The sequence below is a fragment of the Leiobunum rupestre genome, chromosome 5, assembly GCF_980474605.1.
Source record: "Leiobunum rupestre chromosome 5, qqLeiRupe1.1.hap1, whole genome shotgun sequence".
Classification (NCBI taxonomy): domain Eukaryota; kingdom Metazoa; phylum Arthropoda; class Arachnida; order Opiliones; family Sclerosomatidae; genus Leiobunum; species Leiobunum rupestre.
Window position 1 is genome coordinate 9,215,957 of NC_143388.1, and position 22,338 is coordinate 9,238,294.

Consider the following 22,338-nt stretch of genomic DNA (forward strand, 5'->3'; position numbering starts at 1 on the left):
CACGATTTAATCATTTTAATCACGATTTAATCATTTTAATCACGATTTAATCAATATAATCGGTTTGAATAGAGAATTTATCATTAAAATCAAAACTAAAGTACGATTTAATCATACAAATCACGATATAATTTTTTAATCAGGATTTAATCATTTTAATCAGATTTGATCATTTAATCATGATTAAATTAGATTTAAACATTCTAATCATGATTAAACGTGATTTAATCAACTTAATCGTGATTAAATGGAATTTAATCAAAATAATCACGATTAAATCCGGTTATAGCCACCTTGTTAAATCCGGTTATAGACACTTGAAAAAATCCAGATTTTTGTGGCTTTTTTAAAAAAAATTACAATATGAATATTTTAGTAAATTATTAGTTTTTATTTAGAAATTTAGTTTATTTTTTGTTTCATATTTAGAAATCGGTTTACTTTTACCAGTTTTTCGGTAGGTTTAAAGTTCCAAAGTTCGCTGCCTCGCTTCTGTCATACACAAAAACTGGGGGGAATTTCCAGAGGAAATCAAAAGAATTCAGTTATTTTATATAGTTATTTCGCTTTATTTGTTTAGTTTCTTATTTACGACAATAACTGCGGACAATTTCTACTTACATAAGTAAAAGGTACTGTTTATATTTTAGCCGGTTATAACCGAAAAAAAACCGGTTATAGCCAATTAAAACCACTGGTCTGGATTTTTTCAAAAAAGCCGGCTTTTTTCCAACCCTGGTTTTTCGGGTTTCGTCTTTCCATAAAAACTATTTAAAAGCCATAGTTAGGGTAGTAAGCTTGTTGTCTTAGAGGTTATAAACGTAATTTATTATTATTATTATGCAAAATAAGTAAAATTAGGCCTAAGTGAAAACCAGGCGTATTGGTAGTTTCCTTAAACGTATCTTTGTGATGGTTAGGAATTGTTTAATACAAATATAAATCAGCGTGCCTTGGTTTAGCTTGATGGTGATTTTTTAATTTATTGTTTACTTTTAACACATTGATACTTGCTTTATAAATGTTTGCAAGTCTGTGCCATTCTAGCTGTATTTTTTTTTAAATAATATTGAAATTCCATATAAATAATTACTCGATGTACTTTGAAATTAACATGATTTTTCAAATTTATCTTCCAGGTTTACCAGTAGAAGTCGGAATAACTATGTACATAATCAGCATAAGTTCTGTATCCGAAGTTCAAATGGTATGTATCCTTTCAATCATCCAAAGTTTTTTTTTTAATTTACAAACTTTTTAAAATTCTTACAAAAATTGCAAATAGTTTTTTAAGAAATCTTATCGAATTCAATAGATTTTCTGGGGTTTTCTATTTTGATACAAAAATATATAAAACATTTCCATATAAAAAAACTACATTTTAAAGGACTTTCAATGGCTATAGGAAAATTACCCAAATTTCTATAAAAATTACGTATACTATTTTATAAATGTCTACAAAATTTTGTGGAGAAATGTTTATGCATACGTTTAACATTACCGCAATATTTAAAAAATAAAATATGATACATTAAATATTATTTATAAAAAAAATCGCCGATTGAGATCAGTAAATTAGACATAAATACGCGTTTAGTTTTGGAAAGGTTGTATAATCATAGAATTATAGTTCCAAAAACGACTTTTACCAAATTTATCCGCATCAAAGATTCGCAAGTAGTCAGTAGCGTTTAACCACTTCCGGAACTAAGAAACAATTAGTTCCATAGTTACCACGGCTAACTTTGATAACGCGTGTCATCCAAGTTGGCCGTTATAGAACAATACAGCGATCGATGGAGGCCAACTTTTCGGAGGTCACGTGCCGGAAGTGGGTAAACGCTTCGTTACAAAACAGTCAATCAGAAGATTCCCTGAATTAAAATCTAGGATACGGAGTTCTATATTATCTTTTTGTCCGCACAAGCCTTACAAAACATAACTTAACAAAGAGAAAAAACCAAGAATCTAAGGGGACTCGCTGTTCCCGATATTTTGACACGGTAGGCGTGTCCTAAATCGGAAGGCTCACTGAGGTACATCAGCAGCTTTCAAGCGCTTCAAGAATTTTGTTCAACTATCACTACGATAATCTTAGTCGGGGCTTAGCTGACAGTACGTACGATATGGTTAGGCTAGGCTTAGTTCATTAAATTCTTTAGGTTTAAAAGTCACTTGATGACTTAGGCCTATGGTGGGGTATCTTCTCATGGCGCCGAATCCCATTCGACCGAATTCCGCCAATGTTTTTGATGAAATTAGCCCAAAGGCGGGTTTTGTATTTTTCTAATCGACCGACGCAATATTCACAATTGAGCGACCGCAAAAAAAATAGTTTTTCTCTCTACTCCTTTTGATTTTTTATGGAAGCGTTTTAATTTATTTTAGGTTAGGCTAGTTAAGGTTGGGTTAGGTTAGGTTAGGTTAGGTAACACTGCATGCTGTTCTGACAGATGCTGAAACGGATAAAACCGAATCCTAAATCCGCCAAAGTGCGAGTTTTTCGGTCGAATGGGATTCGGCGCAATGGAACAGGTTCTATGGTGGTGCCTTGGGTATTAGCCTAGCTGATTATTATTATTATTATGAATTTCAGTGAATATTAATTAAAAAACTTCAGCCATACTGGTTATTTTTACTTAACACAATGGTTAAATACCATTACTTAAACTTTCAAAGAACCAATTTCAAAAATTAAGGTCTAAAACTTACTAAACCTAATCATTTAACCGACAACAACGGCGCTATTTTGTCAAAATTGAACGTGATCGCTTTTGCTTCAGTACGAAACAATGTCGGAAATCGACTTCAGCGACGCCAAGTTTGTCCACATTGAACTAAAATTAGCCGTGATTTTCCTTTTTCCAGTATTAACGCGTGCTTTATAAAGAATGAGCAGTGAGTCCCCTTAGATTCTTGGTCCATGCCCCAAGATACATCAATTAGACCTGAGATTTTGTTCGGAAGCAAATTGAAATATAGTATAGCCACTAATGAGGAAAAATAGGTTGATGCACTATTTTTCATCAGCCACTAATACACCGCGCTCTACGGTAAAAAGTCGCAGTCATCGTACTATCATTATTTTCTACGCACTTTCATCGGAACTCAAGAAGAAGGGGTATTAAATACCCGGTAGAATTAAATTGTCAAAGAGATGGGCTTTATTAATGAAAACAAGTGATTGCAATCGTGAAACGTTTCGTTGGCCATTTGGAATTGCATCCTCGTTTCTATCGGGACTTCTGTTCGCTAACACCCACTGCTTAAGTCGTTTAATTGGTGCACTTCCTTACGATTCTCGCAGGACTTCACAACGGATTTCTACTTCCGACAAGCTTGGGAAGATAACAGATTGGAGTTCAAATCCCGGCCTGGATTTGAGAGCTTAACAGTAGGAGCCGAAGTCGCAGACCGGATCTGGGTGCCAGACACCTTTTTCGCAAACGAAAAAACAGCCTACTTCCACAAAGCTACTACGCCCAACACCTTCCTTAGAATTGGTTCAAAAGGAGAAGTTTTCAGAAGCATAAGGTCAGTGCGCTTAAAACTGTTCGTTACTGGTGCTAAACTATAACTCTAGGGGTTTTACCGAAAATTATCGCGAAGCATTTTGATAAAGAAAATTAAGAGACTCTCGATTTTGTGATTAATCAGTTTAATAGGGAAATTATACGCGTATGCACTGGGAATGTAAAAGGGTCCATCGCAACCGTGATGATAATGCGCCTACACTACGCGGAATGTACAACGGAGCTTGTGTTTTCAAATTCATTTTCCCTTGGTAATGGAAGACACTTACTGACCTACCAGAAAAGGGATTTAAGAAACCTCAATTCGTGCTCATGCTGAGGTTCTTGGATAATTTATCATGTGCTCACGAAATTCGATTAGTTCCGCCCAAAATTATTTACTTAGATGGTTAAAAAAGTAGGCTAAATGAGGCGAGGGGTCCCACATTGGACAAATACAGTACACTCTAGAAAATCTTGAAATTAACTTAAAAAACCCGAGCGGAGCTGATTGACCATGTAGATAGCTTATCTCGTGATCAGTCCTAGCCTGAAATCTGGGAGAAAAACAGTTCCAAAATCTCAAAATCATAAAAAAAAACCCAGAAATGAACAAGAAAATGTTGCTCTGAAATCTTAAAATCAGATTCTGATTTCTGAAAAACTTTGAGATTCAAAATCCTGTACGCAAAATTTGCGAATGTCAAACCCCTCGAAATGAGGTATTGTGAAACAAGGCTCTGTGCGCAAATATTAAGATAACACGTCGTGAGGCAAAAATCTCGGTTGTAAACCACGCCCGTTTCAACGATCATCACCAAAGATTTCCTTAGACATTCCTAGTGTATACATATACGTTTCCTATAAATGACCAACTAAACTGGTCTGTTTCGCTCATTAATTTCGAATTTATTCCTTGTTTTATTGGTTTTCGAGCTAGAGTACGACCTAAATTTGTGCATATACAACGAAATATGTAACTGGCAGATGAATAAAACGCCAGCCAGATAGACCTCAATTTTTAATCTTACGTTGCGCACGTCCTCTGGCGCTGAGACGTGACAAACTGAATAAATTTCTTTTACTTAAACTCCACGATGCGAAGGACACGCCGCGTGTTTAGGCCAAGGCTAGTCATTTTAGCTTTGCCAAGTTAGCTTTCCCAAAGGGCAGTCGTTATTTCGACGTTTAGGTCCAATAGCGAAAAGGGTAGACTCTACGGTACGCCCTCTTTATCATTTAAATGCCTGTAGGCCGTGACTAGGGTGAGACTAAATCTTCTAAGTAATTTGTAGGCATATTCCTTTGCCACTTCAGGGACGTAAAGCTTAAATTTAGAGCTTTAAAACTCAGATTGTGAAGGCATATTTGGAAAGATTTTCCAATGAGGTTTCTCAGACTGAAGTGACGCGTGACAGTGAACTAAGAAATAACCATTTCCAAGCTGGAAATATCTAGTGATTCGATTTTATAAATAGCGGCGCTTTGGGAGAAGTACTTTTATTGATAGTTTTAATTCGACGCGTAAAGGGTTAGAAAAGACTTTTCGGACGTTTATCGAGAATTTTCGATATGGTTTTGGAATATAAAGTTTTTGGGGGTATTAGACGTAACGATTTGGGTTTTGAAGTATGACCTATTTAGATGGAATTTCTAGAATGGCTGATCCACTTTTCCCTTCACGTGAATGGAAAATTAAATTTCACACAAAATGTTTTCTTACGTGAAATAGGAAGTGATTTTTTATTCTGTTTTAATATTCTCTATTTATTATTATTTATAATTCTTATTCAAAATTTACATAAATAATCATATCTTATCTTAAACCGAACTAAGCTAGATCTATTAAATCAATTTTAAGTGGTAGAATGCAAATAGTATGGTAAATAGTGTAAATTTCCGACCTGTACAATAATGAATGTAACGCGCCGTGTGGAAAAGAGTAGACAATATCTGTTTTACATAATAAATTCGCAAAAAGTATATATACCAGACTTTGATTAAAATTTCAGACTTAGAATTCTAATTGGTATTTTTTACTATTTTTTGTTGTATTCTTGCTAATTGAAGTATACCGTTGCTACTCTAAATTAAATATTTAATTAAATAAATAGCTGTTTTTTTCCTTCTACTGTCATATTCATTCATTAGCCACTTTTTATCGTTTTCCGACTATTTTCTGCTGGCCTGAATTTTTATATATGGTCTTATGGTAAGACTGGATATGCTAGACTTTCTTAACTCGATTCAGTACAACGAATGTACTGAAACCCGAAGGAAGAAATATTACGTACGATTATTGCTTATCGACCTAAAACGTGCCTTGTATTCGAAGCCCTTAAAGCAAAATATAGACTGAGCCTTAGAACATTTTTATTTTCTAAATTTCAAAAACCCTAATATTAGAATCAACAAAGCTATAATTTGGAAAATAACGACCTTTTATACGGTCCGTTTTCATCGATTTCTCGTATTTGTTTTCTTTCGTTCTTTTAAAAGACCCATATGTCGTTAATAATCCACAGTCTAGACTGACCGATTCGAACGACGACTGGAGAATAACATTTGTAGAGGCGTAGAGTAGTAGCGAGGATGGTTCGGGCCTACTTGTAATTCTCAAACTGCGAATCCTTCAGTTAACAGAGCACGGCCAGTCGAAGCCTCCAGAAATAATCCCTGGCCCCTATCCGAGTCTCTCTTTCCAGTATAAGCACGACCTAAATTCTATTGCTAAGATAAAGAAATGCGAAAAACGTATAGTACAGCTACTCGAAATACTACGCCTTTAGAAATCTAAAATTGAAGAAATATTTTATATATGCGTAAAGGTGTAGTTTTTCTTACATTCGGCACTGCACTTTTGGGAGAAAAGAATTTAAAAAAAATCCTAAGATAAAGCGTTTTCCCTTAGAATCATTATTCCCTCTTATTTAATTTATACCGTGCACCGAAGTAGGTGGCTAGGTGCCGCTGCATTTACAAGCGTATTTTCAAAGTTTTTAATTTTATTCTTTATCTTTCAAACTGGAAAGAAACTAAAACGAGAAAGTATTTAAAAGAAATGGGTACTTAATTCGGTGCTCAGTTTCTTTAGTCTCCATTTTCCCCCGAAATACGAAGAGGAAAAAACGCTGACCAAGGCTTAGCAAAAATCCATATTTACTCGCGGGAGTAAATAGACCATGTGTTTTGAATCACCTCATTTCTTGATGGAGAGAAATTCCTCTTTCGGGGTATAATGTAGTAGAAAGTCATTACCTTTATGTATATATTGATGGCTCGAAAGAAAAAAAAATTACCAGTTCTAGAAAAGGTATCGGGAAAAAATGGATTTTAAGCAAACTCCGTAAGAAACTCGCTGCAGCAGATTTTTATTTATCTCGCTGAATTGGTGCTACGGTTTCCTTCAATAATGTTCTTTTATCGATTTTTTCCTCTTTGTTATTTATTTTGTGTTTTTTGTTTTATATAAATTTGATTGATGGTGCCGACTCGGATTAAATTGAAAATTTTATTTTCGTACTTAATTTGAGCTAAGGAAATGGATTTACACCAGTGGTATGCGAGGGGGTAGTCATTTAAGTAAACAGGTGAACAAATTGAGAAATCAATGGGAATTACGAGAAGTTTCCAATGTTTTCGAAAGTTTTTAATCAGGGGTAAAACAGATCGATTTTTGAAAGTCAGTGGGTAAAAATTGCCTTCTTCCTTTCTTGTGAAGACTCACTTCCCTTTCGTTATAACGTCGTTTGTTTCGTAGTCTTTCCTTGAACTTGGAAGATTGGGAGAGATATGCGTAATTACTCTTCACACGGTATGGGTAGTTAGTCTTCACACGGTATGGGTAGTTAATCTTCACACGGTATGGGTAGTTAATCTTCACACGGTATGGGTAGTTAGTCTTCAAACGGTATGGGTAGTTAATCTTCACACGGTATGGGTAGTTAATCTTCACACGGTATGGGTAGTTGGTCTTCACACGGTATGGGTAATTACTCTTTACACGGTATGGGTAATTACTCTTCACGCGGTATGGGTAGTTAGTTTTCACAGGGTATGGGTAGTTAACTTCACACGGTATGGGTAGTTAGTCTTCACACGGTATGGGTAGTTACTCTTCACGCAGTATGGGTAGTTAGTTATCACATGGTATGGGTAGTTAACTTCACACGGTATGGGTAGTTAATCTTCACACGGTATGGGTAGTTAGTCTTCAAACGGTATGGGTAGTTAATCTTCACACGGTATGGGTAGTTAATCTTCACACGGTATGGGTAGTTGGTCTTCACACGGTATGGGTAGTTAGTTTTCACACGGTATGGGTAGTTACTCTTCACGCGGTATGGGTAGTTAGTTTTCACAGGGTATGGGTAGTTAACTTTACACGGTATGGGTAGTTAACTTCACACGGTATGGGTAGTTAGTCTTCACACGGTATGGGTAGTTACTCTTCACGCAGTATGGGTAGTTAGTTGTCACATGGTATGGGTAGTTAACTTCACACGGTATGGGTAGTTAGTCTTCACACGGTATGGGTAGTTAATCTTAACACGGTACGGGTAATTACTCTTCACACGGTATGGGTAATTACTCTTCACACAGTATGGGTAATTACTCTTTACACGGTATGGGTAATTACTCTTCACACGGTATGGGTAGTTACTCTTCACGCAGTATGGGTAGTTAGTTGTCACATGGTATGGGTGGTTAACTTCACACGGTATGGGTAGTTAGTCTTCACACGGTATGGGTAGTTAATCTTAACACGGTACGGGTAATTACTCTTCACACGGTATGGGTAATTACTCTTCACACAGTATGGGTAATTACTCTTTACACGGTATGGGTAGTTACTCTTCACACGGTATGGGTAGTTTTAACACGATATGGGGAGTTACTCTTGTGTGGTTAGCTCTTTCGCCTCGCAGCAAGAGGAGCCGGGTTCGATCCCAACTTGTGGCACTGGGTGAAAACTCGGAACTACTCCTTCTGCGTTGAGTTTGCATGTTCTATCCCCACTGGTTAAAGGGGTTTTTCCCCAAGTTCTTCGATTTCCCCTGCAATAAAAACTTGTTGAGGTTAACGGTAATAGTTAGTGTAGGGAGCTGTTGACTCGCGTGGCATGAAGGGCTTGCCACCACCCTCCTACGCATTGTAACCCGGCCACCTGTGTAAAGGCATTATAAGTCACTTGATGACTTGGGCCTAAGGTGGTGCCTTGGGTATTAGCCTAGCTGATTATTATAATATGGGAAGTTAGTTTTCACATGATATGGGAAGTAAGTCTTTACATGATATGGAAGGGAATTTGCCCGTACTGCCTTTCGTATTTGACTTATTTATAAAATGGATACGAGTGACTACCCTTAAAGGATACCTAAACCAATTGTCCATGTTTTAGTTAAGCTGCCGGCTTTTCCAAAAATTATTAAACAAGTTTAACTTTGGCATATAAATATAATTAAATTTAACATTCAGTTCAATCTGGGATACAATATTGGACTGAGCGAGAATGAATGAAGTTTTCAATAAACCTTTCCATAAACTGTTCGTTGCGGTAAGAGGGGGAAAGAAAACTGTTTTTGCAAGGATGATTTAGATCAACGTTACTCCTTGTTTTTACCCTCGCTCGATTCTTGAGCTCGGTATATGTCGTCTGCTACCGAGTGTAAATATTTATAAAACACGGTGGATTAAAATTAATCCACGTGATATTGTTAAATTTGTTATATCAAATGTTTAAAGTATAAAAGTATTTCATTTACTTAACTAGTCATAAGAGAAGAGGATTTAAATATTTAAAATAACGAAAAATATAGTACGGTTTCGATGATTTTTAACAGTTTATAGTCTTGTGCAGGGCCGTCTTAAGGCATGGGCTAAGTGGGCTACAGCCCAGGGCCCCCAGCTAGTTTTGGCGGCCCGGAAAATCCAACGATACAGCCTCTACCATAGGGATACGGTTTTAGTTTGTTAAATTTTATTTATGCTCATTTAATATTATGTATCTGTTAGTTACGTCTAAAGTAATTTGACTCATCGCGTATCATACGGTACCAACAATTTCTAAAACCTAACAGCAAGTCACTGTCAGTAAAAATGTTATTTTCAGTAGGCCTATGTTTTACTTTTGAAATTAAAAGTTTTGGTTTGATTATAGTGTAGTTGAATTTAGACAACGAACATACAAAGGCTGACCGTTCGGGATCGCAAAGGTCTTAAGAAATAATTTAGCCCAGGACCCCACAAAGTCTTAAGACGGGCCTGGTCTTGTGAACTAATGCTTAACATTACATTGACAGCCACAGTAGTGTATCAGGTAAAGATTGTTGTTGATCATAAAATACTAGCTAATAAATATCTAAGTATTAACAATACTTTCACAGAGTTGATATGAGTATTGCAATAATAATTTAATTAGTATCGAAAATAAATTAATATCAGTTTGAACTCCGATGTCACTAAGCCTAACCCGAGCTCCGTGTAAAATGCTTGGGGAAATCTTACCGGAATATGCAAAAAGTACAGCCAACTTTTTGTTTAGTTTTATAGAAATTGGTTTTGTGTGACGTAGAAAAAAATTGAAAGCACGTAGAAATATTTTATGGGAAGGCCTATATTCAATACCGTAAAATATAATTTATTGCATTGCGTATATGAATATCAATTAGCCACCAGTTCAGAGGCATCAGCATTTACATTTTTGCAACTTATATATTTACTATACTATTATATACTTTCTTAAAAATATAATTTAATTTAGTTTAATATGAAATACAACTATTGAATCAAACAAGACTCAGTAAACCATTTCTGAGTTATATTTGCATTTGTTTGAAACTTCTAATCTCCACGAAAACTTATTATAATGTGAAAAGTATTTCCCTATCTTAACACCTTATAAAATGCGCGTGCCGGTAACCAATTAATTGGATTAAATACGATTTATCTAAGAGAATCGTAATTTAAAAATATTTTCGCTATTCTGTTATTTTCTTTGTATTGCCAATTTATTTTTCGGATCAAGCTTTTGACACGAGCAAGCCTTCTCATATTTATTTATGAGTCGGTTGCAGCCGGGTAATTGGTTTTGGCAATATTAACGACAATATTAATAGTAAAAAATGCGACTGAAGTAGCAGATAACGAAAACGAAATAAACGAATAAGAAAAAGCAAAAGTGGAAATAATTGCCTTCATGGTTTGATGCGTTTAATATTTTCTTATCATAACAGTTTTCCCGGTTTTTTGGAAACTTATTAATAATGGAATTTAAGCTCGCACCCTATATAAAATATGGGGAGTATATTAACTTATAACGACAGCGTAGGCGTAAACATCTTTTGTTAATTGGGTTAACTAATCTTAAAACGCGAGGGGCTAACCACTCTTAGAAAGTCTGTACACCGGATTACGCTTAGATTAGTACTGCCAAAGGCAGGGACTTCAAAGATTACGCGTAATCCCATTAGTACAGTCAAAGGTACGGCTCTGTACACCGATTACGCGGAGTGATCAGCCCCTCGTTAAAACGATATTGAGTATAAAAAGTTAATATTAAAAGTGGATGACGCTAACTGAGAGCGAAAGTTAAGTAAGTTGAGATACATATAATAGAAGTTTAAAATAAATTTTTACATTATATAGACATTGCTTAATTGTAAATATTAATTAACCTTCTTTCTAGAAACAAAACAAAAAAGGTCGTTTTTAGACTTACGTGAGTTTGCTCTCAGTTTACGATATCGTTTCTACCTTACTGAAATGACCGCAATTATCATTCATACATTCTAATGTATTTATTTTGTTTGTTCAATATTTTACTAATTGTTTATACTTCAAAAACAATTATAAATAAGTTTTAGATTACTTAAAACTATAGCAAACGTGTATACCCCTTAATTGATCAAAAAACGTATCAACTCATAATGATCCTCATGAACACCAAAGATCCGTTAGCTTAATTTTGAACGAATCCTAATCAATCATAATTAAAGCGAACTCCTTAGTCGATATCAAAAAGACAATTAGACGAAGTTACGAATACCACACGCCACCTACATTAAATCTAAAATCACGAACCGAAAACGTCATATAGTTTTTGTTCCTCTCTTATTTCTGGTAATTGCTCTTTCATTTTTGCTAGGTGGGTAATAAACTTGGAAAACTTGGTTACACCTGTGAATATTATCCGCGTCAAAAAGGAAACGTAGAAAGCCTTTATTTTTTTTGGTCCTCATTTTACCGAAAGCGCATTGCGGTGAAGTGCGGAGGCTGACGGATGAGGGGAGGGAAAAACTATTAGGGGAAATAAACCGGAGAGGTATGGCCCGTCCGGGCACGTCGAGGCCACTACCAACCACAATGGGGAATTATTTGAAGATGAAAAGGCAGAAATAAAAAGCTTGCCATGAGATTATATATTTTTGATGTGAAAAAAGGTATCTACATTTTTTTCCGCATGTTTGAGCGTTGAATTGGTAATAGGATAGCTAGCGGGATTTTATTATACGTTCCTAGTGTGAAGAATTTTTATGAAATACGTGATGGGAAGCTCTTTGCTTTGTTTCGACCTCTCATATATTAATATTTTCGATTATAAATGGAATTTGTTTAAAAAAATAACCTCGGAACACTTATATAAAAATATTTTAATAAAGGGGGAATGCCATTTTGAAAAATGGATAACCTGTCGAAGTATTTTTTCTGGTTAATGAAAAAAAATACCTGTGTTATGTTGAATTGATTTGACTGCCTGCTTGCAAAAACAATGCTAATAGGACCGTTCAATTTGATTAGGAAAAAACGCAGTACTGCGGCAGAATATGGCGTCGAGGTGGTTACAAAATTAATACTTGCAATACGTTCTATTGAAATTTATTTAATTTTACCGGAAGTTTATAAAAATGTACATTCACATGCGCGACGCAGATTTCAGAGTAGGCGAAGGTTCATGTTTCAAGTGATTAATATGATCAGTATAGTGAGATGAATACTTCTGATAACGTATCAAAAATTCAAAGAAATATAAAAATGCTTCAACACGCCGGCCATTTGCAACAATCCAATTTAAGTAATTTAACCTAATTACCTTTATTAATTAATAACCTTATTTTTAATGGTAATAAATAAATAATATTTGGACTAGATTTATTTAAAAAGTAATTAACGTTAGGAAAGAAATTATACCTTGGATCAATTTTCTACGTGGGTAGAAGACATAAAATATAATATTGGTAAAATTACTTCTTTTTAATGATGTCTAATGGCCTTTAAAATAATGGTTTTGCGATAATGAAAACGGGACAGTAAAATAGTGAATTAGGACCCACATCACACGCCAGTCTATTATTAATAAAAAAAAGTCAAGTAGCTAGTGCTATAAAATTGGAAAAGAAAACGTTTCCATTTGTGGTCCTATTTAGCTAACCTGATAATTTTGCCAAAAGAGTTCAAAGGACACATTCTATTAGTAATTTTTTCATTAGTCTGAATAAAATAAGGTCGACTCGTAAAATAATCTACGGCGTTTTGAACTTAGCGCGAGAAAAAAAGCGAAAAAAAGTCTCGCAAGTGTACCGTTCCCGTTTTGCTCTTTTAGATACCATCATTTAAAGTACCCATTTCGGTCGAGGCTTACATTCAAGCGTGAAGAGTTTTGGTTCGCTCGGATAAAGTTGAATCGTGTTTTGTGAGAAAAAGAGGCGTCGCTTCCACTCCCCCGCCCTAAGAGAAATGTCAAGTTATCCTCGACTTCATTTGGGCTGTCGAGAGCTTCTCTCGCCAAGGCCTAAAATAGAAGAGCGACGCATTAACTAAAATGTGTTTTTATGTTCCGCAACTCTTCGCTACACTGATAAAACCAGATCAGTACCGCAATTTTCTTAATTAAGTGGTTTCATTTATCATTGTGAACTTTCTACGGGATATTACAAGGAATGTTACAATTTGCAAATTACCATAATATCTGTAAAAGATTAGGTATTAGCAAGAATGTATTTATTTATAACTAGGGAGAATGTCTATGTCGAGACGGTTTTTTAGCCTTTCTCTCAATCCACCCGTTGGTCCCCCCAGTACGCTCCTCCGCTTAAAATAAAACGAATAGTCCCGGTATTTCATTGGCTGCTTAAAATTTACGTCACCTAAAGCGATGGAAATCAAACGCCGGTGACGTTTTGTCTTTCCCCCTGCGCGAGACGGGGGAAAGGCGTTCAACGTGCCCGGCGATTGTCGCAACATAATCATTCTTCCTAAATATAAATATATACATTCTTTGTATTAGCGTAAGTCCATGAATTTTTTCTTACTACATCTTTCATTCGCCAACGACAAATTAGTAGCAGGATTAGCCACTCCATAAGCAGGAATTTTAGTCAATTTTATATTATTGAAACAATCGGATCAATTTTAGAATAATGAGGATAAATCCAAAATTGACTTCTACAGAGAGTGTTTATATAGTAAATTTAACATTCCATTGAAATGAGTAATTACCTTTGGCCAAATTAAGCTTCAGGTTTCATTTAGAAAACGGTTTAAATGTTGCAAATTTTACATTCTTGGTATTATAAGTTATTAAAGTATAACTACTGCCAGGTCCTTTTTCGCTGTGAACAAAAGATGAAGTAAAATTTTAAGCTAGTGTTTGACTTATGGGTTTTATGTTATATATGGCATTAGCATATGTAACATAATTACTAATAAGTATGCCTCTGTATAATATTTCCATTGAAAAAATTCAATGAGACCTTGTTTCACGCGGAACATACATTGAGCGGACCCAAAAATGCAAAAATGCTTATAAACCTTGCGCTATTGAAAAGGTTACCATGGAAATTAAATCATGTGATCGCGAGGCACGAGCTAAACTGGACACGGGCGAAGCCAGAAACGCGCGAGGAATTCTCACTAATTTCCGTTTGCCATCAGTAAAGTTGATGACGCATATTTCGTCACGCAGTTGTAAGTGACGTAATTTACGTCATATCCCGTGAACAAGGTTTCATTAACGAAAATGCTTTTATGGCATACTTAGAGTGATTATGTTACATATGGTATTAGTAATACTTCTGGACATAAAGGGATTAGGTCAATATAGTACGTATATACTTTCCAACAACGAAAATATCAGTACAGGATTTTCTCATTCGTTTTGAAAAAATAACCATCTTATCATCTCAATTTGGGGATGAAGGGGAATTGTCATGATCTCGCTCAATGTAGCGATCAAATCCAAAGCTAGCGCCCATTTAACAAATAGTTTCTTTCTAAATGAAATCTCGCATTAAGAGCGAAGCGCTAGATATACACCATTTCATCAACGGGAAATATCCTACCTTCTTTGAGTTCGTTCCGAGCAATTTACGAAAAGTATCTTTTGTCTACATAATCTCCCGCGAGATATTTAAGGTACATCAAACAATGATACCGTCTTCATAAAGCACCGATTTTCCGATTGCTTCTCAACATTTATCTACCCAATATAGCATTACGGTATAATAAAACGTGGGCTTGTTCTTTAAAACAACGGGGATCTGGCCGGCGATGAGAAGTTTGTATGTAAGGCTTAATATAACAAAGACCACCCTTAATATCACTCCTTAAGTGCCCCGAGTCATTTTGAACCGTTCCTTCGCTTTTTTGCCGCGAGGAAAGGTTGGAGAAACGAGCCAAAAGAAAAAAAACAGGAAGATCTCTTTTTGGGGACGTTGAAGTATAAAAACAAACTGTCCGTGATTCCGGAGGAGCTTCTAGCTTTAGCCATAGCCGTCTGTTAAGTGTACACTATACGGGCGTTGAAATTTCCTTGAAAATGGATCATCATTCTTCTTTTGGTTCTTGGCGTCTTTTTCAGCCTGTTTTTCTTGGCTCGAGATAGGGCTCTGAGTTATAGATGAAACGCTACTGGCTGTTTTTTGCGGAGAAATCTTCGACCTGCCCGTTCGCACTCTTGTACAGGTGTCTCGACCGTCTGTTACCGTAGGCCCCAATCACCACGTGACTGACATTGGCACCTGCGAGTGGCTAAAAACTGAAATGTCGCTTTCTTTTTCTACCCACTTTCTCGATGATCGTGCAAACTTAAAATTGGGATTGAGATCGCTGTTGGTGACGCGTTATTACTAACCGTCGCTTGGACAAATACTGCAAAATCCGTATTTATTTTCCGTTAGTAGAATTGTGTTGACTTCAACTGCTTTTGATAATAGCGTCGGTTGGCGTGAAGAATATTGTCCGTTAATAGAACTGTGCTGACTTCATCTTATAAAAATATGAATTTTGTACCCTGTTCTATTTCATGAAATGAAATAACTCTAACATTTATGTGACTAAAATATGGCATCGAGCGTATAATTCTTGAATTGGATTGACTCAAAATTATGTCATTTGTCAATATCCGTTGATTTGGAAATTACTCATTCAATTTGACTATCTGCAAATCACCGACGAAGTGTACGTGTTCCTGTTCATAACGTCTTTAATATCTTTAATAAAGAAATGACAATGTACACTGATTTTTAATGTACACTGATTTTTTTAAATATTTAAGTGCCAAAAACTCTTCTAAGCCCAATTCTTACGACTGATCAAAAATGCAAATGATAAGGTGTTTTATATGTTTCCAATGACATTTCGTGCAGACAAGAGCTAATTTTCAAGTTCAATTGATGAAATTGAGAAATTTGAGTCTCACTTAACATCGGGAAATGGGATTATCAGAAGAGGGTGATATGGCCAATTTTACCCGGAATAGAAAAGAAATTGAATTCGAGAGTTCTTTCCCAAAAAGTCATCAAGAAGCCTTTTCTGGCTCGAATTTGAACAAGTCTTTCGCAGTGAAACCTATATTCTGGATCGTAAATCTCACCCCTGGTGTGCCGCTTCTTGGCAACGCTCTGGGGTTGTGCGCGGCCATTCTTTGTCGCTTCCCCGCAAAGCGCGCATGCTCAGTGCCACAAGCGAGCCTCGGGGTTTTACTACAATTCCTTTTTTCGTCCTCTTTCCTCGCTGAATATATCTCTTTCGTAGCGACGGGGGTCGGGGTTTGTATTTCTGCGCGCTTATTTCTTCGGCTAAGATACAGTTCGCTCCGGGGGTCTAAGGCCCCTTTCCTCGATATAGTTGACTTCGTCTATATATTTAACGTTATACCCCGGCTCGTTGCTATAAGCTCGAAATTGTAAAATCAATACATTATTCTTTTCATTTTTTTTTGGCAAGTCGAAACTCAAAAGTTGATATCCCGCTCGTGGGCCTAACTTGCATTCTTTTTTTTTACTGTAACGGTAGATGACTCTGGGGTTTGAGCTACTACGGTGTGGAAATGAAGATTCCGTTGCTCCTGCGCACCATCTGTTATAGTCCCCTAGGCTTATAGTTTCAGCAAGCTTTGGTGAGATAGCTCAACTTGGAAAGGATTTAGAAAAGATCGTACTTGTTTTTCAAATTATAGTGTAAATCGAGATACGAAATTATGGGTGTTGCGATTGTGAACCAATCGATATCTTAAAATCATAAATTTCTTGAATATTGTCTAATTACGATTACAATTTTGGCTTACGTGATTGGTTTATTAAAATTAAGTAATGTATTTAAATTATAACTTATTTATCTTGCATGTTATTAACAAAAGTATATAATATATCTCGAATTTAGGAGTAACCATCTGCATATCTTGCTAATGTTATTTTAGAGGTCGGCAGTCGATTAATTTTTATCCATGAATAAAATAAGCTCGGCTATATTTAAATAATATTTATTTGAATAACCAATAGTTGAATAAAAATTGTAAAATGTTTAAATAATCGAAAGTGATTAAGCCTATTATTTAAATAAAACAAACAATTATTTAAATAAATATCACTTTTATTCAAATAAATGCTTGGTTGCGTAAAAAACACAATTAAATAAGTTAAAATTATATTCTTTTTACCAACGTTTTTTAAATAAATCGGAAAATTTGTGGATAATGAATAAACAATTGCGAACACTATGTTATTTGCTTGAAACACGTACCTTCAAATGCTCCTGCTGATTTCGGGGGAAGAAAATAAAATATTCTAAAAACAATATCGTTTATAGATAAGCAAATATCCCTACGCAGTGTAATTTTTACATTTTACATCGTTAAGATGGGCCATACAGGCCGTAACGTGTTTAAAGGCTCAAATCGAGCCTGAAATGAAGCACGGAAAACATGTCGGTGCCGCGTAGATTTTGAAGAAAAGCGTTCTTGTGATTAAAATGGCTGGCGCCAAGCATCGTTTTAACTTCCTTTTAAAATGTATCCAACAGTTAGCCGAAGCGTCAAACCTGTAGTTCCCCTCGGATATTCTAAACGGGCTTATAAAATATCAAAGTAAAGAGACTTTGGGGTTAATTTATCATAGAAACCATCTAACTTTCTCTTATCAAATTTCGGTGGTGAAAAAACGAAACATTAGGGGCTGAGGAAATAAAAAGAAAACGCCGGCCAAGAAAGTTAAAAGCTACTAAGGACGTTTTTTCTTTTATCACTCTCCAAGATTACATTCCGCTTGGGTGACGAGATTCTAAGCATCGGCCAAAATCTGCGATTGATGAAAGGCAGACTGAAGACATTTTTTGGTTAAAAGCTACCCACCCATTTCAATTCCCCAACGCGAATTATGGATAATCGTCGTGGAAGCCACGGATCATACTTCGTTGATTCGCGGTTTCAGCGTACAACCAAGCCTTCTCAACTCGAGTGTTCTAGAGTATTCCGGTCGGGTTTTCTACACCCAAAATGAGAACATTAGATTCTATGTTTTAGACGCGAAAGACTGGTTCTCCGTCCACTTTTTCTTAGTCATTGATTCGCTTTCGTGTTTATCTTGAGAGGATAATTTGATTATTTCTTTGAAAGGGAACTCGTGGGCCGCGCGGAAAAATCTTGAAAGTTAGCTCTGTTTGTGTCCCAAATCAAATTAGCGGAAAGCCGGGCCGAAATTAGCCTTACCACGGTGTTAAACCTGGCCCTTCCGCTTGTTAAGAGCTATAGATTGGGACACGCATTGTAGATGGCGCCGGTATCTTCCCGTAATCAAAGTCGTCGGCTGCTCGTCTATAATAATTGCCTTCCGGAGAAACTCAAAATGTCCTATAACGTACTAAGGATTCTCTTTTGAAGACATCAATGCTCCCTATATTGTGTTTACTAACGAGCTGGATTCCCAGTTAATTCGCGTATTGTGTTGTTGTAAAGGATTCAGTAACCCGTAAATAACGTTGTTTTGATCTGGTATCTTCTGTCCAAAAGTAATAGAAAAATTTAATTCAGAAATTTTACTAAATAGTCAACTTCTCTTAATAACCGCTAAACAGATCGAAGTACCCGGGGAAAAACAAACGTGGAATTGGGGTGTTTTGGCGTGATCTACTATTTTAAGGTCTGCTTACTTAACATTTCGTGGCGAACTCTGTTGTCTAAAATGCCATTTTAAATATCGTTTAAAATTTTTAATATTGAAAGTGTATAAATATTGTTGAAGAAAAAGAGCAATGAAGATATTTTTATCAACGAAATATTATCTTTCCGTTATCTCCTTTAGAGATAAGATTTCGATCGTATATAAAACCGCCTGTCGTTTGACTAAGGTGTGTCATATAGCTTCTGCAGTTCTTGCAGTAATGTCGCTACAGTACTAATCTAGTAATATTCGTTAATTGTATATAATTTGTAAATATTCTTTTAATGCCTTCATTAATAAATTACTAGTTCGTTATTTATAACGTCGTTCAGTTTGTTCATTTCTAAACTCTCAAGCGGCTATGCCCTGCGTGCACGTTGTTAACTTCAACAAATATATTTATATTAAATGATTTAAATAATAATTATTGGTAATTTTTTATTAAATTTAATGATTTACATAGCAAAATTTGTTGGAATTATATAACGGTTATGAGTTTAAAATTAATTAAAATAAGTTTACAAAATTAAAAACATTAATTTAGAATATAACTCTTTTGACTGTTTGTCGACTGATGGCGACTATTACATATTGGCGAATTAGACTCCGCCCACAAAATTCAAAATAGAGTGCATCATGTATTCGTGGGAATACGGGTTTATTATTTATAGTGAAAAGGCATCGTTTAAAACAGCGATAAAAATAATATATGATACAATTAAATGCCAATTTAAATACAAAAATTAAAATTAAATTGCATTATTATGCCGTTTGTGTGGACAGACATACTTCCGAACCCACGAGCGGAGCGAGCGCGTGCAGGGGGCCGTGGTTCGGTATAGGTTTATGGTTGATCGGTCAGCTGATATAATATAGCCAATCGCGTAGTCATTTAGGAAACACGTCATACTACATTAAAAACGGCTAGTGGGTTCGGAAGTATGTCTGTCCACACAAACGGCATAATAATGGTTTTTAACCGGTTTAATCCACCGGTTACAGCCGGCTTTAACCATACTGGATTTTTCAATTTTTAAAAAAGCCGGTTTTTTGCCAACCCTGAATATAATTATTAGAATAGTTATTATTATAATAAAATTATAACAGATAATTTATTGTCTCAGGTTTTCCTCCGAAGTATCACCGTGGCTTAGCTTTTCAGAGGTAGTTTGTATGTTTAAATGGTTTAAAACCTCACAGGCACTCGATAGAATCGCTTTCAAAAGATCGAAGTTACATTCCTTCATTTTAAATTTTTATGCTAGAAATATTTATAAATGTAAACCTTATTTTTAACAAAATAATGCGAGCCGTCCGTGAGAAGTTATTCTGCTCTCGTAAACTATCTTTCGCTAAAATGACATCATTTACGAATTCGTTCTTTTTGGCTTAGAAAAGTAAACCACTCGTGTGGCGCGAAAATAGGCTCCGCCCCACGTTCTCTCATAGTATACGGTGGCTAATGATAGAGTTGAATATTCATGGCTTAAATAGATTCATGATTGGATTTATATATTGAATGTGGTTTCTATAAGGAACATTTCATTGATCTAAAAATCAAAGTCAGCATAGGCGTTTTAATTCAGGTCGGTCAACCGTATTATTTTGCTGCCCTATATCATTATAATAACGTTAAAATTTGGGTTATTACTATGGGATTATATTTATTAAATGACCAGAGTAAATATAAGCCGAGAATTTTTTTTAAAATAATTATACTAAGCAATTTTTGCGTTCCCTCGGGTACATTTCAGGTCGGGCTGTGGTTCACTTGTCAGTGTGACTCTTAATAATTAATTACGATACTAAGATTACCAACGGTTCCTAGTTTAATTAGCTACGGATTACGTCATCTTGTTTCTTTTAAGTGGTCTAGGAAATTTGCGAATCAATTACTAGGCCTAGTTTTTCACGTGGTTTTGTTTATCATAGAGTAATATCGGCGTGACTTATGTCTACGTCACCCTTGCTTTTTCCTATAGATAAAAAACTGCCCTCAAAATGGCGGCCATAGACCAAAGCTACAGACTGATACTACTCTATAGGTTAGGTTAGGTTAAAAATAGGTTACTTCGGTCATATCGTTTGTCTTTTTCTTGAAAGAAATCTTTTGCTTGCGAGAGATGACAGGATTTTCGAACAATGAAAATTGGCCACTGTCACCTAGGAGCAACAAACACAAGGAGAATGCAGCTAGCCTTTAAACACGCTAAGGAAGTGTTGCGAACAAATTTCATTGGACGAACCTTTACGCTGAACGTTTTACGGGCGGGGGGAAGACAATTTCGGAATTTTTCTCTTTCGACGCGACTGCAGCAGGCACTAAAGTGTCTAACCAATGAAAATTGTACACAAGAAAATCCATGTGTGGGGTGCTGTGTTTGTTGCTTCTAGACGTCACTATGCTAAGTCGCACTTTTTAAAAGTCGTACGATATCTCTTTTACAAATTTAGGAAATGTAAGAGTAAATAACGCGTTTTGTTAATATTTTTTCTGTTACCCAAATTTTTAATGAATTGAAATATGTTTGAATACCTGAACCACAGTCTGCGAGTATAGTCGCTGTTGAACGGCCGAGAATAGCTGAATTTATAATTTAAACAAACACCCCGCGGCTCTTGAAGTATTTACTCAGCGGCGCTTCGTCTTTCAATATACAACCTGATCGATCAATGAATTCCGAAAGGCTTCTCATATCCTTCCGAAACGAAAGTAGATGGCGCTCTCGGAAAGTTTTGCCTAACTATTTTCCCCTTTGACTTTTCATCGCGTTCCGAACCGAAGAAATTAAAAACTCGTCTTCGTGTGCCATTTGCGTGAGACACCCGCTCCCCACGAAGCCAAACTAACCTGGCAGCTCGGTGAAGGTCCGAAAAGAAGGATAGGAGCCCGAGTCCAGTTTCGAGTTGGCGTCTAGAGAAGTTGAGAGCGAGGTTTCCGAAAAGCCTATACGTTGGACGACGGATAAATGTAGGCCTACTTAATGGGCAGTCGCGCGTGCCCAAATTAGGCCGCTGGTGGACAAAGAGGAAAGGACACTTTGTGGGCCTTCGCGTCGCGGGAGCACTTGACATCACCCGTTTATTGACAAATTTAATTATAGTCCGTCTTTACTCAGTCGATGTCCTGGGGAGGCGCACCGCCTAGCGCCTCGGTGTAACTGTATTAAACGAAGCCGAAGACCTCACTCGAGAAAACTCCTCGCTTTCAAATGCCAGTTATGAACGCGTAGTTAACTAACGGGAGCTCTCTTGTTTAATTATTTCTTGAGAATCAGTCGGCTAGTAGCGGCCAAGCCTTAGAGGCGATTCCTCGTAGTTCCGCCGGCTTAGCGCTCGACCGTTCTTTTGTCCGCGTGACCGTCAAGTGTAATCAGATGTTAATTCAGCCG

The 22,338-nt window shown here is 36.1% G+C and overlaps 1 protein-coding gene across 2 annotated transcripts in view; it reads left to right on the forward strand.

Annotated features, from left to right (window-relative positions):
• The window catches only part of LOC149943502 (gamma-aminobutyric acid receptor subunit beta-like), a 127,947-nt gene that overhangs the window by 41,490 nt on the left and 64,119 nt on the right, over positions 1 to 22,338 (forward strand). For both annotated transcript variants that reach the window (XM_090174896.1, XM_090174895.1), the window contains 2 exons: positions 1,140 to 1,207; positions 3,308 to 3,534. In XM_090174896.1, the coding sequence (XP_090031022.1) occupies positions 1,140 to 1,207; positions 3,308 to 3,534 (295 nt within the window). The remainder of the gene's footprint in view (positions 1 to 1,139; positions 1,208 to 3,307; positions 3,535 to 22,338) is intronic.